Here is a 22741-nt window from a genome sequence, read left to right as displayed (position 1 = left end):
TGTTTGTAATGTCCAAAGTAACCACCGCACTTCCTGCTTTAATTGATCACTTACACCCAAACTAGGTCTTGAAAGGCATTCTTGAAAGAGTAGTAATTTCTTTGAGACAAACATAACTAGCGAATTTAATCCTATTTCTCAATCCATTCAAGTCATACATGATAGACCTGTATTTTTCCTTTAAAAGAAATAGATCTACTCCCTTCTTTAAAATTCTAATTTTAAAGCAATAAGAACTTAAAAAAAAGCCTACATTTATGCTCTGCTCCAATGCTACTCAGCTTAAGAAAGTACATCTTCCAACAAAAATTATAGGTGGCATTAACAATGAAATGTGAAGTCAAGGTCAGAAGATGGCTGCAAAACACGCTCAGCGAAGAGTGCGGGTGCCTGGCGTTGGCTGCGAAAGCACAGCCATTCTGCACAACATTCATCCTTCCTCTGCAACAGGAAACCCACAAACAGAAGCTTGCTGTGGGTCAGCTGTCTGCCTGCACCTTTTCCGTATGCACCAGACAACACTTCAAAAGGGTAACAAGAACAAACCCAAGTCTCAGGCAACCTTTGCAAAAAGTTTGGAAACTTTTTCACAGACTGCAAGATAAAATGGGCCTCAATATAAGATCTACTTCAACAAGTGGTCTTCAATATCACAATCTGAGACTTACATTTGAGTGAAGCAGCTAGCTTGTCTCCTTTTAGAACAAACTAGTCCCTTCACTAAGCTCAAGATTTCAGATTTCAAATTTATTGTCAGATTACATAAATGACATCACACACAACCCTGAGATTTTTTTCATGTGGGTGAGGCAGAATTACCACTTATTGGTAATGCAAAAAAAACTGTTCACATGTAAACAAAGAAATATCAACATATAAAGAAATGTAAAGAAAATGTGCAATACAGAGAGAATCTTAAAATTGTAGTGGCGCTATGGCGGCACTATAATTCCCAGGAGGTACCAAACCGGTCATGTGGCGTCAGTGCGTTATGGCGTCAGTGCGTGTCAAGTGCGTGATTCTGGCTTTTAAAAGGTTGCACAGGTGATGATTCACTCTAGAAACACCTTGTACATGTATGGTTATTTCCTCGTGTCCACTGCGATTCCAGTGGCCACAACTGGTGACCCCGATGAGTCCAAAAACTTATTTTTGGACAAACATGGAGTCTGCAGACATTGCTGTGAAGCTACCACCTTTCTGGACAGCTGAGCCTGAACTGTGGTTCCAAGAGTCTGAAGCACAATTTCACCTCCCGCAAAGTCGAATTGGACACCATTCGTTATTACCATCTTGTCAGTGCCCTGGACCAGGCCGTCGCTGAGAGGGTTGGTAACTTCCTTCGGGATCCACCACATACGAGCAAATACGACATTATAAAAGCACTTTTATTACGTGTATATGATATGTCCTATAGGGAAAGGGCAGGCAAACTACATTTCAATGGTTGGGAGACTGCGCCCCTTCAGAACTAATGGATGAAATGCTGTTTCTGGCAGCTGGCGAAAGGCCCTAATGTGTTATTCGAGCAGCTCTTTTCAGAGCGAATGATATTAGGCTCTTGTTACCCAAGTGTTAATTTGAAGACCCAAGGGCTGTAGCAGCAGAGGCTAAAAAGCACAGCAAGGAAAGGCAAGTCTGTACAACCAACCCTTTCAATATTGATCCCATGTCACACTCTTGTGCTCTTAGCACATCATTCCCTGCAAGCAGGGAACGCCCCAAGACAAGCAAGCAGCCTGTGGACACCTCGTCTTGGTGTCATTACCAGAGGCACTGAGGAGCAAATGCCCGCAAGTGCCTTCCACCCTGCCCGTTTGCGGGAAACGCCTAAGCCAACCACCAGTAAGGGCTGTGGCGATTGGCAAAAAACCTGCAAGGCTACTATATATATATGGAATCAGTTCTCCCAGCGAAAATTTCCAGTGGAAATTGGTGTATTTCCACCCACTGGTTTTGACACATGCCATCCTACCCCAGACTTGCAACTACAAGCAGTTAAAAGTTCCAACAATTCGACCTTCGGCACCAGGAAGATGAATGTCAAGTTCAAGAATCAGCTCTAAACTTGGCCATTTACTATAGCAGCCGTATCCCGACCTTTACTTGGTGCAGATTTTCTTCAGGCTCATTCATTCCTCGTCGACTTAAAAGGACATCAGCTAATAGATGGAACTACTTTTCAGACTATTCCTCTGGCAGACACCCTATACCCCGGCTCTGTGCCTTCAAACATTAGATAAACCAAGTGGATGAATTCTCTAAGCTATTGGAAGATTTCCTTGAGGTTACTACTCCACAATTTTCTGCCTCCTCTGCAAAGCATTGTTACTCATCACATTTGTACTAAATCAATGCTAAAGCACGCCACTTGTCTCTAGAGAAGCTGCACTTAGATAGAGGAACTAGGCATAATTCATAGGTACGACAGTCCCTGAGCATCTCCATTACATATGGTCCCGAAACACAATTGAGGTTGGCGACCTTGTGAAGATTACAGGCGGCTTAACGACGCCACCGTCCTGGATCATTATCCGATATCTCATATTCAGGATTTTTCGGCTAATTTACATGGAGTGAAGATCCTCTCCAAAATAGACGGTGCATGGCTATCACCAAGTACCAGTAGAGCCAGAAGACACTCTAAAAACACCAGCCATTATCACGTTTGGCTTGTTCAAAGTTTTACGAATGCCATTCGGATTAAAGAATGCACCTCAATCATTTCAAAGGGTGATGGATGCTTTAGGCCGTGGCATGACCAATGTTTTCATTTACCTCAAGGACATTTTAGTGGACAATGGGACTAAGGAAGAACATTTGGAACATCTTCGTACACTTTTTATTCTTCTTCAAAAGTTTGGATTGACCATCAATCCGGATAAATACGTTTTTGGACAAGAAATGATTGATTTCTTGGGGCATAAGATTACTCAGGAAGGTGTGACTCTGCTGCCATCCAAAGTTGAGACCATTCCCAAGTGCTCAAGACCTGCTATGGTTAAAAGCCTGTAAGAATTCTTGGAAATGGTAAATTTTTACTGACGGTTTCCTCATGAAGTCTCTTTTCAATTTACTGCCCAGAAATGCCATAATGCCAGAGCCATCATTGGACTGAAGTGGGAAACAATGCCCTCTTGAAGACGAAAGATTTGCTGGCAGATACCACTATGCTCAGCTACCCAGTTTTAAATGCAGACACCCAGTATGGCCATAGGAGGTGCACTTCATCAATATGTCAATGGGCAATGGAAAACGTTAGTATTCTTCAGCCACCATCTTCATGAAGCACCGAAGAAATACGTGCTTTGGATAAGGAGCTTTTGCCCATTTACTTGTCTATTCGTCATTTCCATTATTTTTTGGAGGGCAGGGCTTTTACTATGTACACCGACCACAAGCATTTTCCAAGGTCGCAGAGTCCTGGTTAGCTCAACAACAATAGCAATTATCATTCATTTCAGAATTCTTCACAAAAATACTACATTTTTCCAGAAAAGACAATGTAGTAGCCGATGCACTTTCCTGCTCTACTCCACTCGAGGTTTCGTCTATAGATCAAGGTATTGACTACATAGCTTTGGCCGCGACCCAATAACATGAACATGAGATGAATGATTATCAGACTGCAATCATGAACCTGCATTTGAAAGATGTCCAGTTTGGAGTTAATGGCAAACTACTTCTCTGTGATATATCAATGGGACACCTACACCCAGTAATTTCGGCATCATGGAAACGTTGAGTATTCGACTCTGTGCATGGTCTCTCACATCCATTGATTAGATCGACTGTTTGTATAGTTTTGGACAGGTTCATGTGGCACGGTCTTAAAAAAGATGTTACACAAATGGCAAGGTCTTGCATTGCCTGCCAAAAAGCAAAAGATCAGCAGCCTACTAAGGTACCACTGTAGTCTTTCCTGGCAGTTACTTGGTATTTTGCTCATGTCCATGTGGATATCGTTGGTCCGCTTCCTGTTTCAAGAGGATACCATTATCTTTTTTACAGAAATAGACAGGTTTATGCGGTGGCCCAAGGCCATCCCTATGTTAGATGCTTCTACAGATACTAGTGCTTATGTGTTCCTCTGTTTCTGGATGTTTCATTTTGATTTACCAGTGCATGTTACTTCGGATAGAGGACCACAATTTACTTCCTCACTGTGGACAGCTTTGTCTCGCTTGTTTGGTACAACAATTCAGTATACGAATGCCTATCAGCCCCAGGCCAATGGAATAGTAGAAAGATTTCATCGACATCTCAAGTCAGCCTTGATGGCTCAGTTATAGAGCCCAAACTGGGCCGATGAGCTGCCCTGGGTATTACTGGGCATTAGAACAACTCCAAAGGAGGACCTACAATCTCGTGTATGGCGCACCGTTGGTAGTTCCAGGGGAGTTCGTCCCCTACCATTCTAACTCCAACAATGATCCTAAGGAACTACTGAAGAGGCTAAGGGAGACCGTAGGAAAATTTACCCCTTTACCACCATCGTCACTTGGAGAACACTCTTCTTTTGTACCTGAAGACCTCAAAAACTGCGAATATGTCTTCGTCCAAAGGGGAACATTTGATCAACCTTTACAGGTGCCCTACAAAGGACCTTATAGGATACTCAGACAAACTAGGTTGACTTGTATTTTGGACAATGGAGGGAACCTACAGTCTTTCATTATTGACAGGCTTAAACCTGCTCATGTGGACAAGTCCATCACAGAGATCAACAACCTAAAAGACAGACAAACCTTTCTGCCAGTTCTTGGTGAAGGGGGGGGGTGGGGGGGAGAAAGGGCATGTAGCAGTGCTATGGTGGCACCACAACTCCCAGGAGGCATTGAACCGGCCATGTGATGTCAGTGCTTGATGACATCAGCACATGTTGAGCACTTGATTCTTGATGAAGAGTAAATCCATTCAATTCACTCTAGAAATGCCTTGTATGGTTATTTTGTCATACCCACTATGATTCCAATGGCCACAAAATCAATAAAGTCCAAAAGTAAGAGTCCTTAAACAAGTCCCTGATTGAGTTTGTTGTTGAGAAGTCTGACAGTGGAGGGGTAGCAGCTGTTTCTGAACCTGATGGAGTGATTCTTGTGGCACCTAGATTCCTTACCTGAAGGCAGCAATGAGAACAGAGCGTGTGCAGGGTGGTGTGGATCTTTGATAATTGTTGTTGCACTTCAGTAAAAATTCGACATTTCCGTAAGAAGTTTCAATTTATGGGATGGCCATGGAGACCTGGTCGTTGGGTGTATTTAAGGGATGGATTGATAGCTATTTGAATAGTCAAAGCATCAAAGGTTATGGGGAAAAGGCAAGGGAGTGGGCTGCGTGGTAGAATGGGTTACCTCCTGGTGAAATGGCAGAGCGGAGTCGACAGGTTTCAATGGCCTACTTCTGTTCCTATATTTTATGGTCTTATGGATAAAGTCACAGAATTATTGCAGTTACAGTCAGTTTTCATTCTCACCAGTCATCCATTCTTTATCTCAAAAATGCCAAAAGGAACCCACCCTTTTCACGGACCTCCCTATCAGTTACTGAAGCAATGTCCAAGCAAGATAACCTTGAAAGAGGAAGTTTGTCCAACCTATTTTACTTAATCAATGCACAATGACCAAAAGTCTCCTCCTCTCCCTTCTCTATCTGAAACTTGTATGGGTCAACCATGAGTCAGAAAGCTACAGTTTCACAAACAACTTGAATGCAAAATCCAGGCTGTACAGCAATAAGAAATAGGACAGGAATCAGACATTTGACCAGTCAAAGCTGCTGCATCGTTCGATAAGAACGCAGCTACTCTGGCTATGGATGCAGCTCCACTTACCCGCCTATTCCCCTTAACTCAATTTCCCAATTCTTCAAAAATCTATCTGTCCATTAAATAGATGTAATGAGGCAGCCTCCACTGATTCACTGGGCAGAGATATTGCAACCCCTGTGCATAGTAAGGAACCTAGTAAAAACAGAAATGCTGGAGGAACTCAATGTATCTCGGAGCATCCATAGAAAGCAAAGATACATAACCAACATTTTGGACCCTCCTTTTGAGTAAAAAGCAGTAGGCGTCTGAATTAAAAGGCTGGAGAAAAGGCAGGGGATGGACTACAGACCAACAGACAAAAAGGTGTTAATTGGATATGGATGGGACTTAGGAGAGAGGCAAGATGAGAATTAACTAGGTGGCAATTTTGGCTTTGTAGAAGTAGAGATGGGGGAAGGAGACAAAGGAAAAAGGGGAGAAGGAGACAGACAGAGCTAGAGGAAAGGAGACATAGGGAAAGTATGTTTCAAACAAGTCATTATTTGAGGCTCCACCTGTCCTTGTATGGATTGCAAAAGATTCCACGTAATATTACAACTTTATCTGATCAAAGGGGTGAGAGAACTCAACATGATTATGATAGCCGGCCAATTCAGAGAAAAATGTGGCCAGTCACACAGGTCACTGCAGACACTGAAGGATCAAGGAGAACAGTAAGGTTCAGCAGTACATAAAATTATACATCTGGTTTCCTGTTCATATCTGTTGTGAGTTTCCATAAGTTCAAAAATAGAAACAAGATCTCCCCCCGAGTTGTTCACAAGAAACAGAAAGAAACTTGCAGCCAGACAACAATAAACGCAATCATGGACTCATTTAAGAAGCCTTACTTTCGCACTTTATTGTTTTTTATCCTATGTATTGCAGTCAGTTTGTTTACATTTTATTTGTTTACATGTGTAGATTTTTTTTCCCACTATCAATAAGTGGTATTCTGCCTCAGCTGCATGAAAAGAACCTCAAGGTTGTATGTGATGTCATGTATGTACTCTGCAATAAATCTGAATCTAACTACAATTTTGTTATTGAGTCATTATGACTAAATATTCAATGAGAGCTTAATTGCCCATAACGTGCAGATGAACCAAAATTCTTGCTTGCTGCAGCCACACCAACTTCAACAGTAAAAATTTCAATCACACAAACACAACACAGAAAAGGAGATAATATAAAAAGATAAATAAATCTTCACAAATGTGGTTAGTGCAAGAAAAACAAGTGATGTTTCAGCAATGGTCCTGGAGAAGTTTATGCTTAAGGTTGTGCAGGGAAGTTCAAGAATCTGATTGCTAGCTCTTAGATAAAATCTTGTTCTCAAACCTGGAGGTGCTAGTCTTCAGGCTTCTGTACCTTCTGCCCAAAGCAAGAAGAGGTTGTGACCAGGGGATGGGAATCCTTTAGGGCAGCCATTCTCAACCATTTTGTTTGCTTCGGAATCTGCTTCCCTGAGAAGCAGTCAAGTTTAGTTGGTTTCTTCTGTACTTCTCTCCTACCGACTACATAAAAATAAAGTGAACCTTGACCTTTTACCTTGACCAGATCAATGTTTCAGATCATAGGCCCTTTGTCAGAACTGAAAAACTGTAAAGCTCCAGGAAGAAGGGTTGTCTCTGATAGGGTGAAACTGAGATGACCAAGGGGATAAGGTATCAGCAGATTATCTGGTCAGTGAGTAAATGGTAATTAAAGTGAAGACACAGACAAAAGATTGTGGGAGTGGTGAAATACAGAGTAGAAGGATCAACCCAGCAGGTCAGGCTGAGCATGGCCTCCCTTACGAGAGAAAAAAAATGAACTAAAATCAGGGAGACAACCCTTTGACCAAGAAATCAAATTACCTCATGTTGTAGAATTCAATATTGACTGAAAGGTTGAAAAAAGGATGAAGAAGAAAGGGACACAGAAGCTGCTCTGATCTCTACCGCCAACCTTTGGACCTACTCAAAAAACCAAAAGAGACTGTGAAGGCATGTTGCAGTACATAAATGTACTGGAAGTGACTTAATAGAGGTCTCCAAGATTATAACTTAGATAGACGGCATTTTTTTCCCCAGGGCAGAAGACATCTATACAAAGTGAAGGGAGGAAAATTTAGGGGAGACATTAGGAATAAATGTTTTTTAAATTTTACACAGAGTTGTGAGTGCCTGGAATGCCTTGCCAGGGGCAGTAGTGGAAGCTGCAATAAAAGGGGCATTTAAGAGACAGAAAGGCAGATGAATGAAAAAAAATAGAGGATTATGAGGTAGGGAAGGTTTAGTTTCATATATATATCTATTAAGTCAGCACAACATCATGGGCCAAAGGACCTGCACTGTGATGTAATGTTCTATGTCATATTGTGTCTATGCAATAGGGAGACGACAATTTGGGCTTGAATCCTTCTTCAAGCACTTGAAGACAGGCTCAGGCCTGAATCGTCAGCTGCCTCTTGCTTTGCAGAGAATGAATTGCTGAATTTCTCCACCACGTTTGTGCACTGCACTAGACTCCCAGCATCTGCAGATTTCTTGTTTACCTACAAAACAGAGAATGCTGGAAACAGCCAGAAGGTTGGACAGGATCATGGAAGAAGAAATAGTTATCATTTTGATTTCTTAATCTTTCTTAGTTTCTGATCTAAATCATAAACCTGAAACATTAACTTTTTCTCTATCCACAGACCTGCGAGTATTTCTAGCATTTTTAAATTCAGACATACAGCACGGTAGCAGGCTCTTATGCTCCACGAGTCTGTGCCATCCAAATATCCCAATTGACCTACAATTAGCCTAGAACCCCATACATTTTGAAGACTGAGAGGAAACTGGAACACCCACCTTATAAACAGCGCCAGATTCGAACCCGGGTCGCTGTGGCTGTAATGGCTTTGTTCTAACTGTACCACCCTTTCTCTGATTATATTTCAGATTTGTTGTGTATTTGGATATCTATGCTGTGCCCTTACTGTAAATTGTTAGCAAATGGTATCACTGACAGCCAGCCATCAACTTCGCCAGTTTCATTGGTACCAGTTACTACTGAAGTTACTGTATCAAGGTGTTTTTAATTAGAAATTGGGTAGGAGGTGGTGGAGATGGCAAGGATGGCGTAGAAGACGCCACAGAAGTTCAGGCACACTAAAAATAAGAAAGCAAGGAATGTTCTGAGTGAAAGATTTTGAAAACAGCTGTGTAAACAGCACAGCAAGCAAGATCACAATCACCGGATTGGAATTAACGCTTTCCTGCTTGATACATCATTAACAATATTATTGTAGTGCCTTTAACAAAGCAAAACAGAGCACAAGAGTGCTCTATCAAACAAATATTCATGCAGATAAAGGTTTCATGAAGTCCCTTGAAGAGGGCAAGTTTGGTAAAGAAACAGTGATATTTTTCTGCGGAGAAAGTGGGTACATTATAAGATACAAGAACTGTCGGATCATTAAGAAACTAGTCGAAGGAAAAACACATCGAAATGCTGGAGAAACTCAGCTGGGCTTACAGTGTCCATAGGAGATAAAGATATATTGCCATCACTTTGGGCCTGAACCTGAAATGTCAGCAATATATCTTTATGTTCCCTGGATGCTGCAAGACCGGCTGAGTCCCTCCAGCATTTTGGGGCGTTTTTACTATAGTCACACCTTCATGTTTCACTGAAGAAGATTAATCAGACTACATAAAGCATTTTAGATATAATAATATTATTGACCTTCAAAATTTTAAGCTTCAGACAAACCCTGATCATGCTGTTGAGAGTGATTTCTGTGCAAACATTCAGCACTCACCCTTCACCAAGTTTCTCCAGCACATCAAAGACTTCTTCTGGCTGCTTAGTCAGACTGTCTTCACTTAGTTTCTTCAGAGATCTGTTTTTGGATGAAGAAAAAATTACATTAAATAAAACTATAAAAAATACAGAGGTATTCAGTTCTCCATCTTTTAGCTCTACTCCCCAACCATTTATGATCAAGGTAGAAGATACTCAAGAAAGCTTAACACAAAAATCTGAAGGAGTGCTACATTGGAGTGCTGCATAGTCAGTCAGAAGGCTCTGAGGCGGAGGAACACACAGGTGGCAGGCTATCGGGTTCCCAAGGCGAGGAACCCACACAGGCTGTGAGCAACTGCAGTCAAGGGACTCGCCTCACACTGCAGACTTCTGGAGACTGGGTAGAGTCTAGCTGAAGGAATATCAGGTACCTGAACCAGGATGTGAGAAGGTACCAAGAGCACCGATGGCTTTCCCAACCACGTCAGAGGTTTGGATCTGGAGCTCTGGTTGCGATTTTTTGGTCTGAAGGCTGATTCACTGGAGGTGAATCCATAGACACTCAGGGACTTTTGCTTCTCTTTCTCTGACTGTAAGGGGCTCTGGGCAATTTATGATGATGGTGAATCTTTGCTGCTATATGGCGGAATAAAGAAAATTTTGTGTACTATCACATTCTCTATTTTATGACATGATCATTTTTTTAAAATCCTGAAAAGTGCATTTTCTAGATGCAGCGCTAACCAAAATTCCATTTGATTGAGATTAGTTTGAAAAGCAATGAAGTCTGGGCCACTATTTATCCCTCACTGGTCACATTATCTCACGAGTATGATTTTGTTGGAACTTGCTGTGTACAAACCAGGTAGGTGCATTGTTAGATTAAGCACACCAGTAGCAAAACTTCCAAAGTTGTTTACAGGATTCGAATCTCGTGCACTTCAGAAATTCAATTTTGGCAAAGAATGCTGAGGGGGAAGAAAATGACCTATAGATTATTCAACTTGTCAACACAGCTACCACAGGAGCCAATGAGAGGTGCAAGATGAATGTTTTCCAGGAGGAATTCTAATGAACGGGAGACAAAGAAATAAAAGGATTTAAAGCTGATTAGGTGAAAGAATATTTGTCTGAAATACAAATTCTACTTGTACTGGAAACCCTGCACAGTTTATAGTTTGAGAACATGGCATCCTTCTGAAGCTATCGCTGCTACATATACTGTCGATGCCACAAGACTCACACCACCGGGTTCAGGAACAGCTGCTCCCCCTCCACCATCAGACTCCTCAACAACAAACTCCGTCAGGGACTCATTTAAGGACCCTTACTTTTGCCCTTTATTGATTTTATTTTCTCTCTGCCTTGCACAGTGTGTTTCTATGTGTATTACGTATTGTCTTGATTACAGTTTTTTCTTGTATGAACGATTAGTGGTAATTCTGCCTGGCCCGAAGGAAAAAGAATCTCAGGGCTGTATGTAATGTTATGCATGTGCTCTGACAATAAATCTGAACTTGATACCAGATACAATTTACAAGGCCATCCTTCACCTTTATTTCTCAGAGACAGAGACATATTCCAAAGTTATGGAGCACATTCCTACTGGGCTGTTTCTGGCTGCATCTGTTGGCTTCTATTTTCATCATCCAATTAATTTACAATGAACAGACTCCAGACCATCTGGCATCTCCTGAGAAATCGAGACTGTGAATAAAGATGCCACCTGACGTGTTTCTGCAACCAAAAATGAAGCATAAAGAAACCCAGCACATACGCCAGATGACAGGCAGCCTTTGTAGGTGACTGATAATCCAATTTCACCCTCGCCAACATATTCTGTTTCTCACACTCGCATTCATCTCCTCGCCATTCCTCCCTGCTCCTCCCCCCCCCATCCACGCTTAACGAACCCTGGCAAACAGCTCTCAAAACCAACTATTATGATCAGTAGTTGTGACCTGCTACTTGCAGTTGTTGGTCATGCTCAAGTCACTTCCAACAGTACCATAGAACAGTGCAGCAGATACAGGTCCTTTGGCCCACGTCTGTGCCAAACACAGAGCCCAATATATATTAAAACCCTGCAGCTTGTACCTGATCTAAACCCCCTTATTCGTGTATCTATATACAGTAAAGCTCCTGCTAGTCAGAGTTAAAGTAACCAGCAAAAAAAATTATGAAAAATAAATAGGTAGAAAATATAGAAGTTTAAAATTGATGAGGCTCATCATCAATTTGCCAATATCCAGCAACCAGAAAATGCACTTATCAGGCATCTCTCAATCCCCATAGGTGCAAGATACCCGGGGTTTTACTGCAGAAGCTTCTTAAATGCTATTATTTTATTTTCTATCATTACTATGTAAATTTCCTGCCTCACATGTCCCTCACCTTAAAAGCATGTCCTCTAATATGTGACATGTTCACCCTGGGAAAAAGATTTTGACTGTCTACCCTCTAATATTTCTCATAATTTTATCAACCCATTAGGCCTCCAGAGAAAACAGTTGGAGTTTGTTCAACTTTTCCTTCTAGCGCAGAATCAGATGGCAAGGAATAAGCCTTTTAGCCCACCTAATCCATGCCAACCAAGATGGCATTCTGGGCAAGTTCCATCTGCCTGCATTCAGACCCTGTAGGTCTCAGCCCTCCTGTCTGTAAATTTGTCCAAATGTCTTTTAAATGTTGTTATTGTGGCTGCTTCTACCATTTCCTCTGACATTTCATTCCAGACCCAGGACCGTCCTCAGAGTGAAAACAATTGCCTCTCAGGTTGCTCCTCAGCCTTCTTTAAATTTAGACCAGCAGGGTAACAGGACATTTTGGCCCATGAGTTTATGTCATACAATTCACACCCAATTAACCTACACCCCCCCCACCCCCCACCCCAGTACATTTCAAATGAAGGGTGGGAGGAAACCGGAGCCCAGGGGAAAACCCACACAGACATGGGGAGAACGTACAAATTCCTTACAGACAGCATGGAATTCGAACCCCGGTCCCGACTGCTGGCGCTATACAGGCGTTGCACTAACCGCTGCGCTAATTGTGCCACCTGTCACCTTCAACCTATGGCTTCCACTTCTGGAAAAAGACTGGGCATTCACTTTATCCATGTCCATCATGATTTTGTAAACCTACAGAGATCATTGAGCTCAGGATATCCCAAAAACCTTGGAAAATTCTCAGAGGAAATGTGACATAATGTTTGCAGAGATGTGGGAGGGCAAGGGTGGGTTGGGGAAATACAGTTTAGTGAACAGACCAAAACAGTTGCTGTTATCCCCTTTAGAGCAAGGAAGATCAAAATTAGATTATAAGAGTATTTAAAATCATTAAGGAGTTGGTGAAAACAACTAAAGGAATTTTTAAAATCAAGTCATTGGAGGAACTCAGCATAATAAGGCTTGAAGGAGAATCTGGATCTGAAACATCAACTTTCCATTTCCCTCTACACATTTCAAGTTCTTTTATTGTCATGTAACAGTATAGAACATATATATATATATATATATATATATATATATATTACACAAAATTGCCTGACGTAAGGCAGATAGTTGCCATTAGAATTGCTCGGCATTCCTTACAGTAAGAGAAAGAGAAGCAAAAGAGAGTCTCTTCAGAAGCCTCTTTCACACTTGCAAGTGATCCAAGGAATTAACCACCAATCAGCCTTTAAAGTGTCTAGTGTGAAAGCAGAATCAGCTCAACGCTGCTGATGTCATCTCACACTGGGGATTGATGGCCTCGACTCCTAGTGCAATCCCCAGCATCTGAAGACACCGGCGTTACAATCAGGCAAGTGTGAAATGGGTAATTGCACTGTGGGGTTGAAATGACCCAAGTTTTTGAGCGAGAGCAGGAACGTGAAGGAAGAAAAGATTAAAATGAAAGTATAAACTTTGCCATGGGAAAGTCACAATGAGGGGGAGAAAAAGAGCGAGGGGAAATACGTGGGAAAATTAGTAGCGCTATATAGTGCATAATTTATAAAGACCATGGGGGGGAAAAGCAATGGTGGACCCGACTTCCCAGAATGCTGTGCGGCAGAGAAACCCCTCTATGAATGCTCTATGCATGCAGTTGGACATGGAATTCTGGGAGGCCAAGTCCACCATCTCTTTTTCCCTACAGTATTTATAAATTGTGAGCTAAAGTGCTACCAACTTTCCCACCCTGTTTAAAAATTGTCCGTTATTTATTGTTAGCACTTTCTCACGGTCCCTTACAAAAGGTTTATGTATAGATCGGCACAACAAAAACAGGGCCTGTACTTAAAGTTTAATTATGTTATAATTAGGCATGATTAATTTTGTTTACGTATAAGATGATAATACATTGAACAGGACTTAGGGCAGGTCCACCATTGCCCGATGCGTCACGATGTCACCAGTTGAAGGTAGAACAGTCCTAACCCTAGGGATGGTTCCTTGCAATTGTGAAAGCATTCAATGTCCCAATTAGGAGTGGTCAAGTGTGAAAAGCCAAATCCTCATTCCTATCCCAGAACACTAAGCCAACTTAGCAAGTGTGAAAGGGGCTAAAGATTTGCCTGCATCGCTCCTGAAGCCACAAGACTCCTGTTGCATCCATTAGCAACCTGAGCTCCAGGTCCAACCTTCCCCCCCCCCCATATGATCTGGATGCCTTCAGCTCCTGAGGCCCTTTGGGAGTACTTCTTGCCCTCAGTGCCTGAATGTTGTCTGATCTTCTGTGTTCCATCATCAATTTAATTTTTGCTCCAGGTTCCAGTGTCAGCAGCCTTGTGTCTCAAATAAACAAAGGGAAGCCAATTTCAATACCCAAAGGGCAGAGATTTAAGATGATTTCAAAAGATACCAGGAATGACAAAAGATACCCCTTTTTCACATGTAAAATTGTAGTTAGGTGTAGCCACTTCCTGATGGAGTGGTACTGATTTGAAACCTTTCAAAGGGAATAAGACGATATAAAATGAGAAAAGATAAGGGAGGGAGGAGCAGGAAAGGGGGACAAATTAAATTGCTCTTCTTAGGATATGGTGCAAATTCAAAAGGTCTAAATGACCTCTTCGGAAGTTTAAATGGCTGCATGATTATATGAAATTCTTAACAACTAATATAAACACACAATTGTTGGAGAAACTTAGCAAATGTCACAGTGTCCATAGGAGACAAAGATATATCACCAAATGTTTCGGGCCTGAGCCCTTCCTCAAAATACCACAGCCTCCTCTAACACTGCGACCTGCTGAGTTTCTCCAGCAATTTTGTGCATTTACGACAGTCACAGCATCTGCAGACTTTCTTGTTTCACTCCTGTTAACAACTAACAATGAACTTCTAAACATAATGGTCAAAGGATTTAAGTTTCATTAAAGAAGTCCAAAGCCAAGGAGATTTAGGGAAGGAATTCCAGGAACTGGCAGCTGAATATAACTGGCTGCCAAATGTTGAAGCACTGAGAATCAAGGTTGAGATATACTTCTAACTAATTTTGAGACTCTGAATCATGTTGGACATCTTAGGGAAGCAAGAAGCTCTGTACAGTATAACTAAGTTCATGCTCTTTCATGCTGCTGACAATACAATAATGGCTGGCACAGTTAGCATAGCGCAACGTTGTTACAGCGCTCGCGACCAGGTTCGAATCTGGTGCTGAACATAAGAAGCTTGTATGTTCTCCCAGTGTCCACGTGGGTTTCCTCCGGGTACTCTGGCTTCCTTCCAACCCTTCAAAACATATGTGGGTTGTAGGTCAATTGGATGAAATTGGGTGGCATGGACTCGTGGGCCAGAAGGGCCTGCTACTGTGTTGTATGTCTAAATTTAAGAAATTTAAATTTAATTTAATAGCTGCAGTTTAATCACAAACAAATTAAAGCAGTCATTACATTTCCTTTGTCCTCTGCAGATATTTGTCCTTTATCATGAAAAGGTTGTGCATTTATAACATTATGGACAATGACCCTGCAACTGCTCCAAGTTGCATCTCCCATGGGAAAAATTAGTGAATCAGCCATGTAACCTGCATGGAAGGATCAGCCACTGTTAAGTTCTTGCTCAGAAATGGGGCATTCATATGATAGACTTGAGTTATAGCAGGCCTCTCTTTTAACAGTGTTCATCTTATCAACCACTTGATGATACAAGCAGCTGGCTGCTCTGATGGCCACAGCCTTCTCCAGGGACACAGGAAAAACGTTAAGGAAATGTAATCAGCTGCTTATCTGTCCACCAAACTAAATTTAACCAGTCTCTAGCAGTAACGAACTGGGATCCTTGCTTGTAATTTAGCTGGAACTGGCATTTTCGGAACCACTATCAACATTCCACACTCCCAAACAAAGCATACACGTGGGTGGATAGCACCAAGTGCTTCCTGCGCCTTCTCTGTCTTTCACAGCAATAGGACACATCATAGCCTCAATGATATCACAAATGTATTGCCCAAAACTCCCAATCCCCAAGGAACATCAAATGGGACTTAATTACAAGTTATCTTCAAGCAAAATGCTTTATCAGTTTCAATCCTCGACTGGAGGACAATTATAAGAGTGCAAATGGAATTCATTAAAAAATGTAACTTCAGCATTTTGGTGAAAACTGCTGTCCATCTGAGCTGTGCTTTCTTCCAGGGTAAAGTGGACGCAAAGGCTGAAATGTAGTAAGCCTGACAATTAGCAACATTTCAGATTACTACAAAAGGGAACCAAGAACTTGTTGGGGAAAGGAAAAGCAAACTCAGTGATCTGGCAAGAAAACTACAAAACATTTCTATAGATTTTTAATTTTTTTTTAATTATTCCAACAGCACGATTACAGGCCCTTCCAGCCCAAGAGCTCATGCTGTCCAAATTAACCTACAACCCCTATACGTTTTGAAGGGTGGGAGGAAACTGGAGTGCCCAAAGGAAACCCACGCAAATACATGGAGAAAATACAACAGAATTTACAGACAGTGCCGGATTTGAACCTGGGTCGCTGGCACTTAATAGCATAATGCTAACCATGCCACCTCTTTTTGTGAATCCCGTGTCAATTCACAAAAGGTAGGACCTTAAAAGATGTGAAATAGAAATATTCGGAATAAGGAAACAACAGAGCAACTAAACATATATTTTGTGCCCGTCATCACAGAAGTCAAGAGTTCTTTTGACAAGAGATAGATGTGAAGATACTGATTGACATCTTCCATAACTCCATGGTTCCCACTGATTGGATGGTAGCCAACACCACCCCCCACCAACCTCCCCCCCCCCCACCCCACACACACCATTTAAGATACAGAGAAAAAAGGGGATCCACAAAACAGTTAGTTTGACATCAACTGAGGTGGGTGCTGGAATTTATGCATTTTTAAGAAAGTGAAAGGAATGAATAGACAAGATTATAACATCAAGTTGAACAACATGAACATATTTTGAAAATTTTGTGCCTTTTGGCGTTGAATCTTCAGAAGGTATTTAGTAAGGTTCTGCACAGTTGACTATTAAACTAACACTCCTGGGATTAGGGGTAACATTCTGACAAAGGCAGCAGATAGATTAAGGCTCAAAGGAAATAACATGTATTGTATATGTTGGTGTATAAGGTGACATTTGAATCTTAAAAATATCACCCCAAAACCAGGGGTCATCTTGCACTGCAAGTATAAAATCTGAATCTTAACAGCGAAGTCTCTGGACTCCTCCACAGGGTCTGTCCACCAAGTCCGACTGCCATCAGCTCTGTACAGGCATCAAACAGCTTGGTAAAGGAGCCAACAGTGTTTATTTAAAAATATGCTTATACTGTAAAATTAAAGCCTTTACTTGGTCATTTGCTTTTAAAATATTGTGACAGCATCACTCCATTGGTCAGTGGGTAAGTGCCAGAGATGGAGTAATCGTATACAGTGAGTATAGATCAAAACCTACATTTTAAGTGGAAATTCTGTGGGTTGTCTTATACGCCGACATACACGGTATATTTTGGGCTGAAAGACTAAATAAATCTTGGGCTGCCTCGGGAACCGGTGCTGGGTCCCCAGCTGTTCACATTTATTTCAAGGATTTAGGTCAGTGAACCAAGTTTTCTTGACAGAGTCGGAAATGAGTAGGCTGCTGAGACACAGAGCAGACATGCTAAGTGAAAGCAAACCAATGGTGAAAGTACCTTCAAACCCCACAAAGCACCAAAGCAGAGAAGTTAGGCTCAATCTGTTTATAATTCTGTTCATTTACCTTCAGGGAAGATTGGGTGGCTGGAAAGAGGGTGCAGAAATAATTTACAAAAATGCATCCATTGAACAGTAAAACAAAAAACCTGGAGCCATTCACCAAGACCGACAGGATATTTGAGGTGTATAATCTCATTACTGCTTTCGGTACAGTAAATAGAGGAAACTATTTCCACAGGCAGGTGGATCTACACCAGGCATACCATTTTAAAATTTCAGGTAAAGGGTACAAGGAAAATGGCACTGGAATGCCGCATCTTTTTGCCAGCTGCTTCTAGGACACACAAATCAAAGCCTTTCACTGCATTTTTGCACAGATGATCTCAAACAATTCAAATTATCATTTCAGATGATGCTGGGTAAAGCTTCTTTCTAAACACAAAGAGAAGTTGTGATGTGGAATTCAGGACACTTGAGAGAAACATGCAGAGCTACGAAGGAGGAATGGGAAGGAGAATCAGAAAATTGCTCTATTACAAGCTGACAAAGATTAGGGGAACATCATTGGATCTCTTAATATATTTAAATATACGTGAAGAATCCTTTGCATGGAACAAGCCGAGCACTACAGCCCAGGAACAGAATATTCAGCCCGCAAAGTCTGTGTTGACCAAGATGACAATTCAAACATCCCATCTGTCTGCACGTGGTCTCTATCCCTCCATCTCCTGCTATTTATGTGCCTGTCCTTAAATTCACTATCATATCTGTTTCCGCCATCTCCCTGCCACCTCACTCTGTGTTTAAAACAAAATAGCATGCACATCTCCATTAAACTTTCCAACTCTCTTTTTAAAGCTACTCTCTCTATTATGTGACATCTCCATTCAGGGGAAAAGATTCTTGACTATCCCTGCTAATTAATACATTTTATAATTTGATAACCTTCTAACAAGCCACCTCTTGGCATCTGATGATCCACAGAAAACAGTCCAAGTTTGTCCAACCTCTCCTGGTGAATTTGTGACTCTACTATTTATTAATAATATTTATTTTAATACAGGTGCCTGACCTTTTATCCAGGATTCCAAACATTGGCAACTTCCAAAAACTGGCACATTTTTCGGTAGATGACATCTGCTCATCGAATATGCTTTTTACACTGAGCCGCTACATACTGGGGATTTCTCAGAAAATTCCCGCAATGCTGGCTGTGTAAAAAGTTCCAGACTAGAATTAGAAATGAATTCCCGTCTGGAAGTTTTCCTGCGGCAGCCCAAGACATTTCTGCAGCCAGCCTGCAGTCTAAATTGCAAAAATACTCAATGAATATGCCCGAATGCCTCACTCCTAGCCCCCACCATCTGTCTGTCACCGCCCTCCACCTCCAGCCATCCAGTCCAATTTGAAGTCCCCCCCATCTAACTCACGACGCTGGAGCAGGGGTGTGGTGCTGCCAAGCCAAGCCCAGAGTTCAGTAGGATGCAGCACAGGCTCACGGCAACAGCTTAATGCGGGAGTAATGGCCGTCTTCATTACCCATAATCCCCTACATAGCTGGAACCACTCTGCCAGTGCCAGGGATACGCAGAGAGGTTCGAGCTGCATGGGGGATTATGGATAATGAAGACAGCCATTGATCCTACATTGAGCCAGCTGCCAGTGCCACCTGCTTCTCTCCTTGGCTGCTCGAGGCCGAGAGTCACCTTTGCGCCGAAGGTAAGAGAGGGCGCTCATGGGGATGGGGATAGTGGGGGAATTGCGGGGGGGGGGGGGGGGAATCTCCCTCTGAAAATGGAGAATATTTGCACAACATTTTTAAAACTCAGTTATATTTGGAGGCACCTTCCATGGAAAGAGAGCTGCAGAGTCCCCTATAGGACACTATAGAAGAAATCTTTAAAAAGAGTTCATTTTGACCTGATGTTGGAGCTTTAATGTGCATTTACTGTATTTGCACTGTTTGAGATGTCTTAGCCAGTTTTATTTTGAAGTTTTACTTTAAAATTTAAAAAAACATGCTAGTGATAATTATGGTCTTTATTTATATAAATTCATTTAACACCCCGCGACCCCTGCTTTATGAGATTTCGCGCAATTTTGAAACATTGCATTGGCTTAAAGAGATTGCCTTTTTAAAATGATTACAAAATCTGGAAGATTCCGAACAACAGCAGATGTCCAGTCCCGATGATCCCGGATAAAAGGTTGTGCACCTGTATATGTACACAAGTCATGTACATAGTTTCTATGTATACGTACAATTTGTCTGTATGTGTATGTCTTTATGTGTTCTTGCAGTGTTTTTGCACTATGGACCAGAGAATGCTGTTTAATAGAGGAACTACTGACATGGTCTTTGCCCTCAGACAGCTCCAAGAAAAGTGCAGAGAACAAAACAAAGGACTCTACATCACCTTTGTTGACCCCACCAAAGCCTTCGACATCGTGAGCAGGAAAGGGCTTTGGCAAATACTAGAGCGCATCGGATGTCCCCCAAAGTTCCTCAACATGATTATCCAACTGCACGAAAACCAACAAGGTCGGGTCAGATGCAGCAATGAGCTCTCTGAACCCTTCTCCATTAACAATGGCGTGAAGCAAGGCTGTGTTCTCGCACCAACCCTCTTTTCAATCTTCTTCAGCATGATGCTGAACCAAGCCATGAAAGACCCCAACAATGAAGATGCTGTTTACATCCGGTACCGCACGGATGGCAGTCTCTTCAATCTAAGGCGCCTGCAAGCTCACACCAAGACACAAGAGAAACTTGTCCGTGAACTACTCTTTGCAGACGATGCCACTTTAGTTGCCCATTCAGAGCCAGCTCTTCAGCGCTTGACGTCCTGCTTTGCGGAAACTGCCAAAGTGTTTGGCCTGGAAGTCAGCCTGAAGAAAACTGAGGTCCTCCATCAGCCAGCTCCCCACCATGACTACCAGCCCCCCCACATCTCCATCGGGCACACAAAACTCAAAACGGTCAACCAGTTTACCTATCTCGGCTGCACCATTTCATCAGATGCAAGGATCGACAATGAGATAGACAACAGACTCGCCAAGGCAAATAGCGCCTTTGGAAGACTACACAAAAGAGTCTGGAAAAACAACCAACTGAAAAACCTCACAAAGATAAGCGTATACAGAGCCGTTGTCATACCCACACTCCTGTTCGGCTCCGAATCATGGGTCCTCTACCGGCATCACCTACGGCTCCTAGAACGCTTCCACCAGCGTTGTCTCCGCTCCATCCTCAACATCCATTGGAGCGCTTTCATCCCTAACGTCGAAGTACTCGAGATGGCAGAGGTCGACAGCATCGAGTCCACGCTGCTGAAGATCCAGCTGCGCTGGGTGGGTCACGTCTCCAGAATGGAGGACCATCGCCTTCCCAAGATCGTGTTCTATGGCGAGCTCTCCACTGGCCACCGTGACAGAGGTGCACCAAAGAAAAGGTACAAGGACTGCCTAAAGAAATCTCTTGGTGCCTGCCACATTGACCACCGCTAGTGGGCTGATATCGCCTCAAACCGTGCATCTTGGTGCCTCACAGTTTGGCGGGCAGCAACCTCCTTTGAAGAAGACCGCAGAGCCCACCTCACTGACAAAAGGCAAAGGAGGAAAAACCCAACACCCAACCCCAACCAACCAATTTTCCCCTGCAGCCGCTGCAACCGTGACTTCCTGTCCCGCATCGGACTTGTCAGCCACAAACGAGCCTGCAGCTGACGTGGACTTTTTTACCCCCTCCATAAATCTTCGTCCGCGAAGCCAAGCCAAAGAAAAGACTGCAACAAATGAATGATAAATAAACTTGAACCTCCTCTGCACCTTCACCAATGCCTCCACATCCTTCCTATCATTCAACAACCAAAATTGCACACAATTCTCCAAATGTGGCCTAACCAAACTTTATACAGTGAATTTAGAGTCACTGCAAATTACATTGGACAATGAAGATTTTGCTTCCTGAACACTTTTGGGTGTATTTTTATGGATTATGGACTGCTGATCATAAAAATCACCTTAAACCTTTCCTATCACATACCATTTTCTTGGTGACTACTGAGGACCAAACTATATCCAGACGACTGACAACATGCTTCAAGTACAACCATGAAGTACAACATGCCATTGGAATTTCATTTTCAGCATTCAACCTTGGACGTCTTCCCTGCTGATCTTGATGCAGTCCGTGACAAACATGGTGAAAGGTTTTACCAGGACATTGCAACCCTGGAAAAACAGTATCAGGGCAACTGGAATCCATCAATGCTGGCCGACTATTGTTGGACACTGACACGAGATGCAACAGATGCTGAGTACAAATAAAAATCAGTGGCAAAACATTTTTAGGTCAGTTGAACTAATGCAGTGTGTCAGTACCATTAAACATGCTAAATTCAATAAAAATTAATTTAACGTTTCTCCAACTTCCTAAATGATACAACAAATCTGAAGTAATCTGTGCGTTCAATTTGAAATTGTCTAACATAATCTCCAAATTATTTTTCAGCAAGTAAACTTTTTGAATAAAATTTGTTGTCCGGTAATCTTCATCTATGACGTATGTATCTTTGAGAAATCCTCTCTGTGTTACCTCATAATTGCAGAAACATCTACTTATCCCAGCCATTTACTAATCACAGATCAACTTCAACACATTGGATATAGCACCATTCAAAATAACTGAAGGATATGTTCGAGCCCACAGGACCCCAAAACCCAGCAACAATAGATATTCACCAAGACAAATGGTTGCTTAAACAAAAGTTGTTTTTTATTATCTTTAAACATGAAAACAGGATCAAACTTTAATCTATTACTATTAACTAAACCCCCCTTCTAATTCTAAGCGCACGTGTATGCAAGTTCAGAAAAGTTATTTGATTCACAGTCCAATCTCACTTCTCATTCTTCCAAGTTCACTGGTTGCAGGAAATTCTTATACTGTGCACAGAATTTAACATTTATGAAGTTCACCAGCCTTTGGTGCTTGAAAGATAAATGGTT

General features: G+C 42.1%; 1 protein-coding gene across 4 annotated transcripts in view; it reads right to left on the bottom strand.

Annotated features, from left to right (window-relative positions):
- Nucleotides 1–22741, bottom strand: part of LOC138735852 (serine/threonine-protein kinase 3/4) — a 155022-nt gene that overhangs the window by 105944 nt on the left and 26337 nt on the right. For all 4 annotated transcript variants that reach the window (XM_069884368.1, XM_069884369.1, XM_069884370.1 and 1 more), the window contains exon 2: nt 9603–9683. In XM_069884368.1, coding sequence (XP_069740469.1) covers nt 9603–9683 — 81 coding nt within the window. The remainder of the gene's footprint in view (nt 1–9602; nt 9684–22741) is intronic.

This window comes from Narcine bancroftii, chromosome 6 (genome assembly GCF_036971445.1).
Source record: "Narcine bancroftii isolate sNarBan1 chromosome 6, sNarBan1.hap1, whole genome shotgun sequence".
NCBI lineage: Eukaryota > Metazoa > Chordata > Chondrichthyes > Torpediniformes > Narcinidae > Narcine > Narcine bancroftii.
Note: the sequence above shows the minus strand (reverse complement) of the source record. Positions and strands in the feature narration are given on the sequence as shown.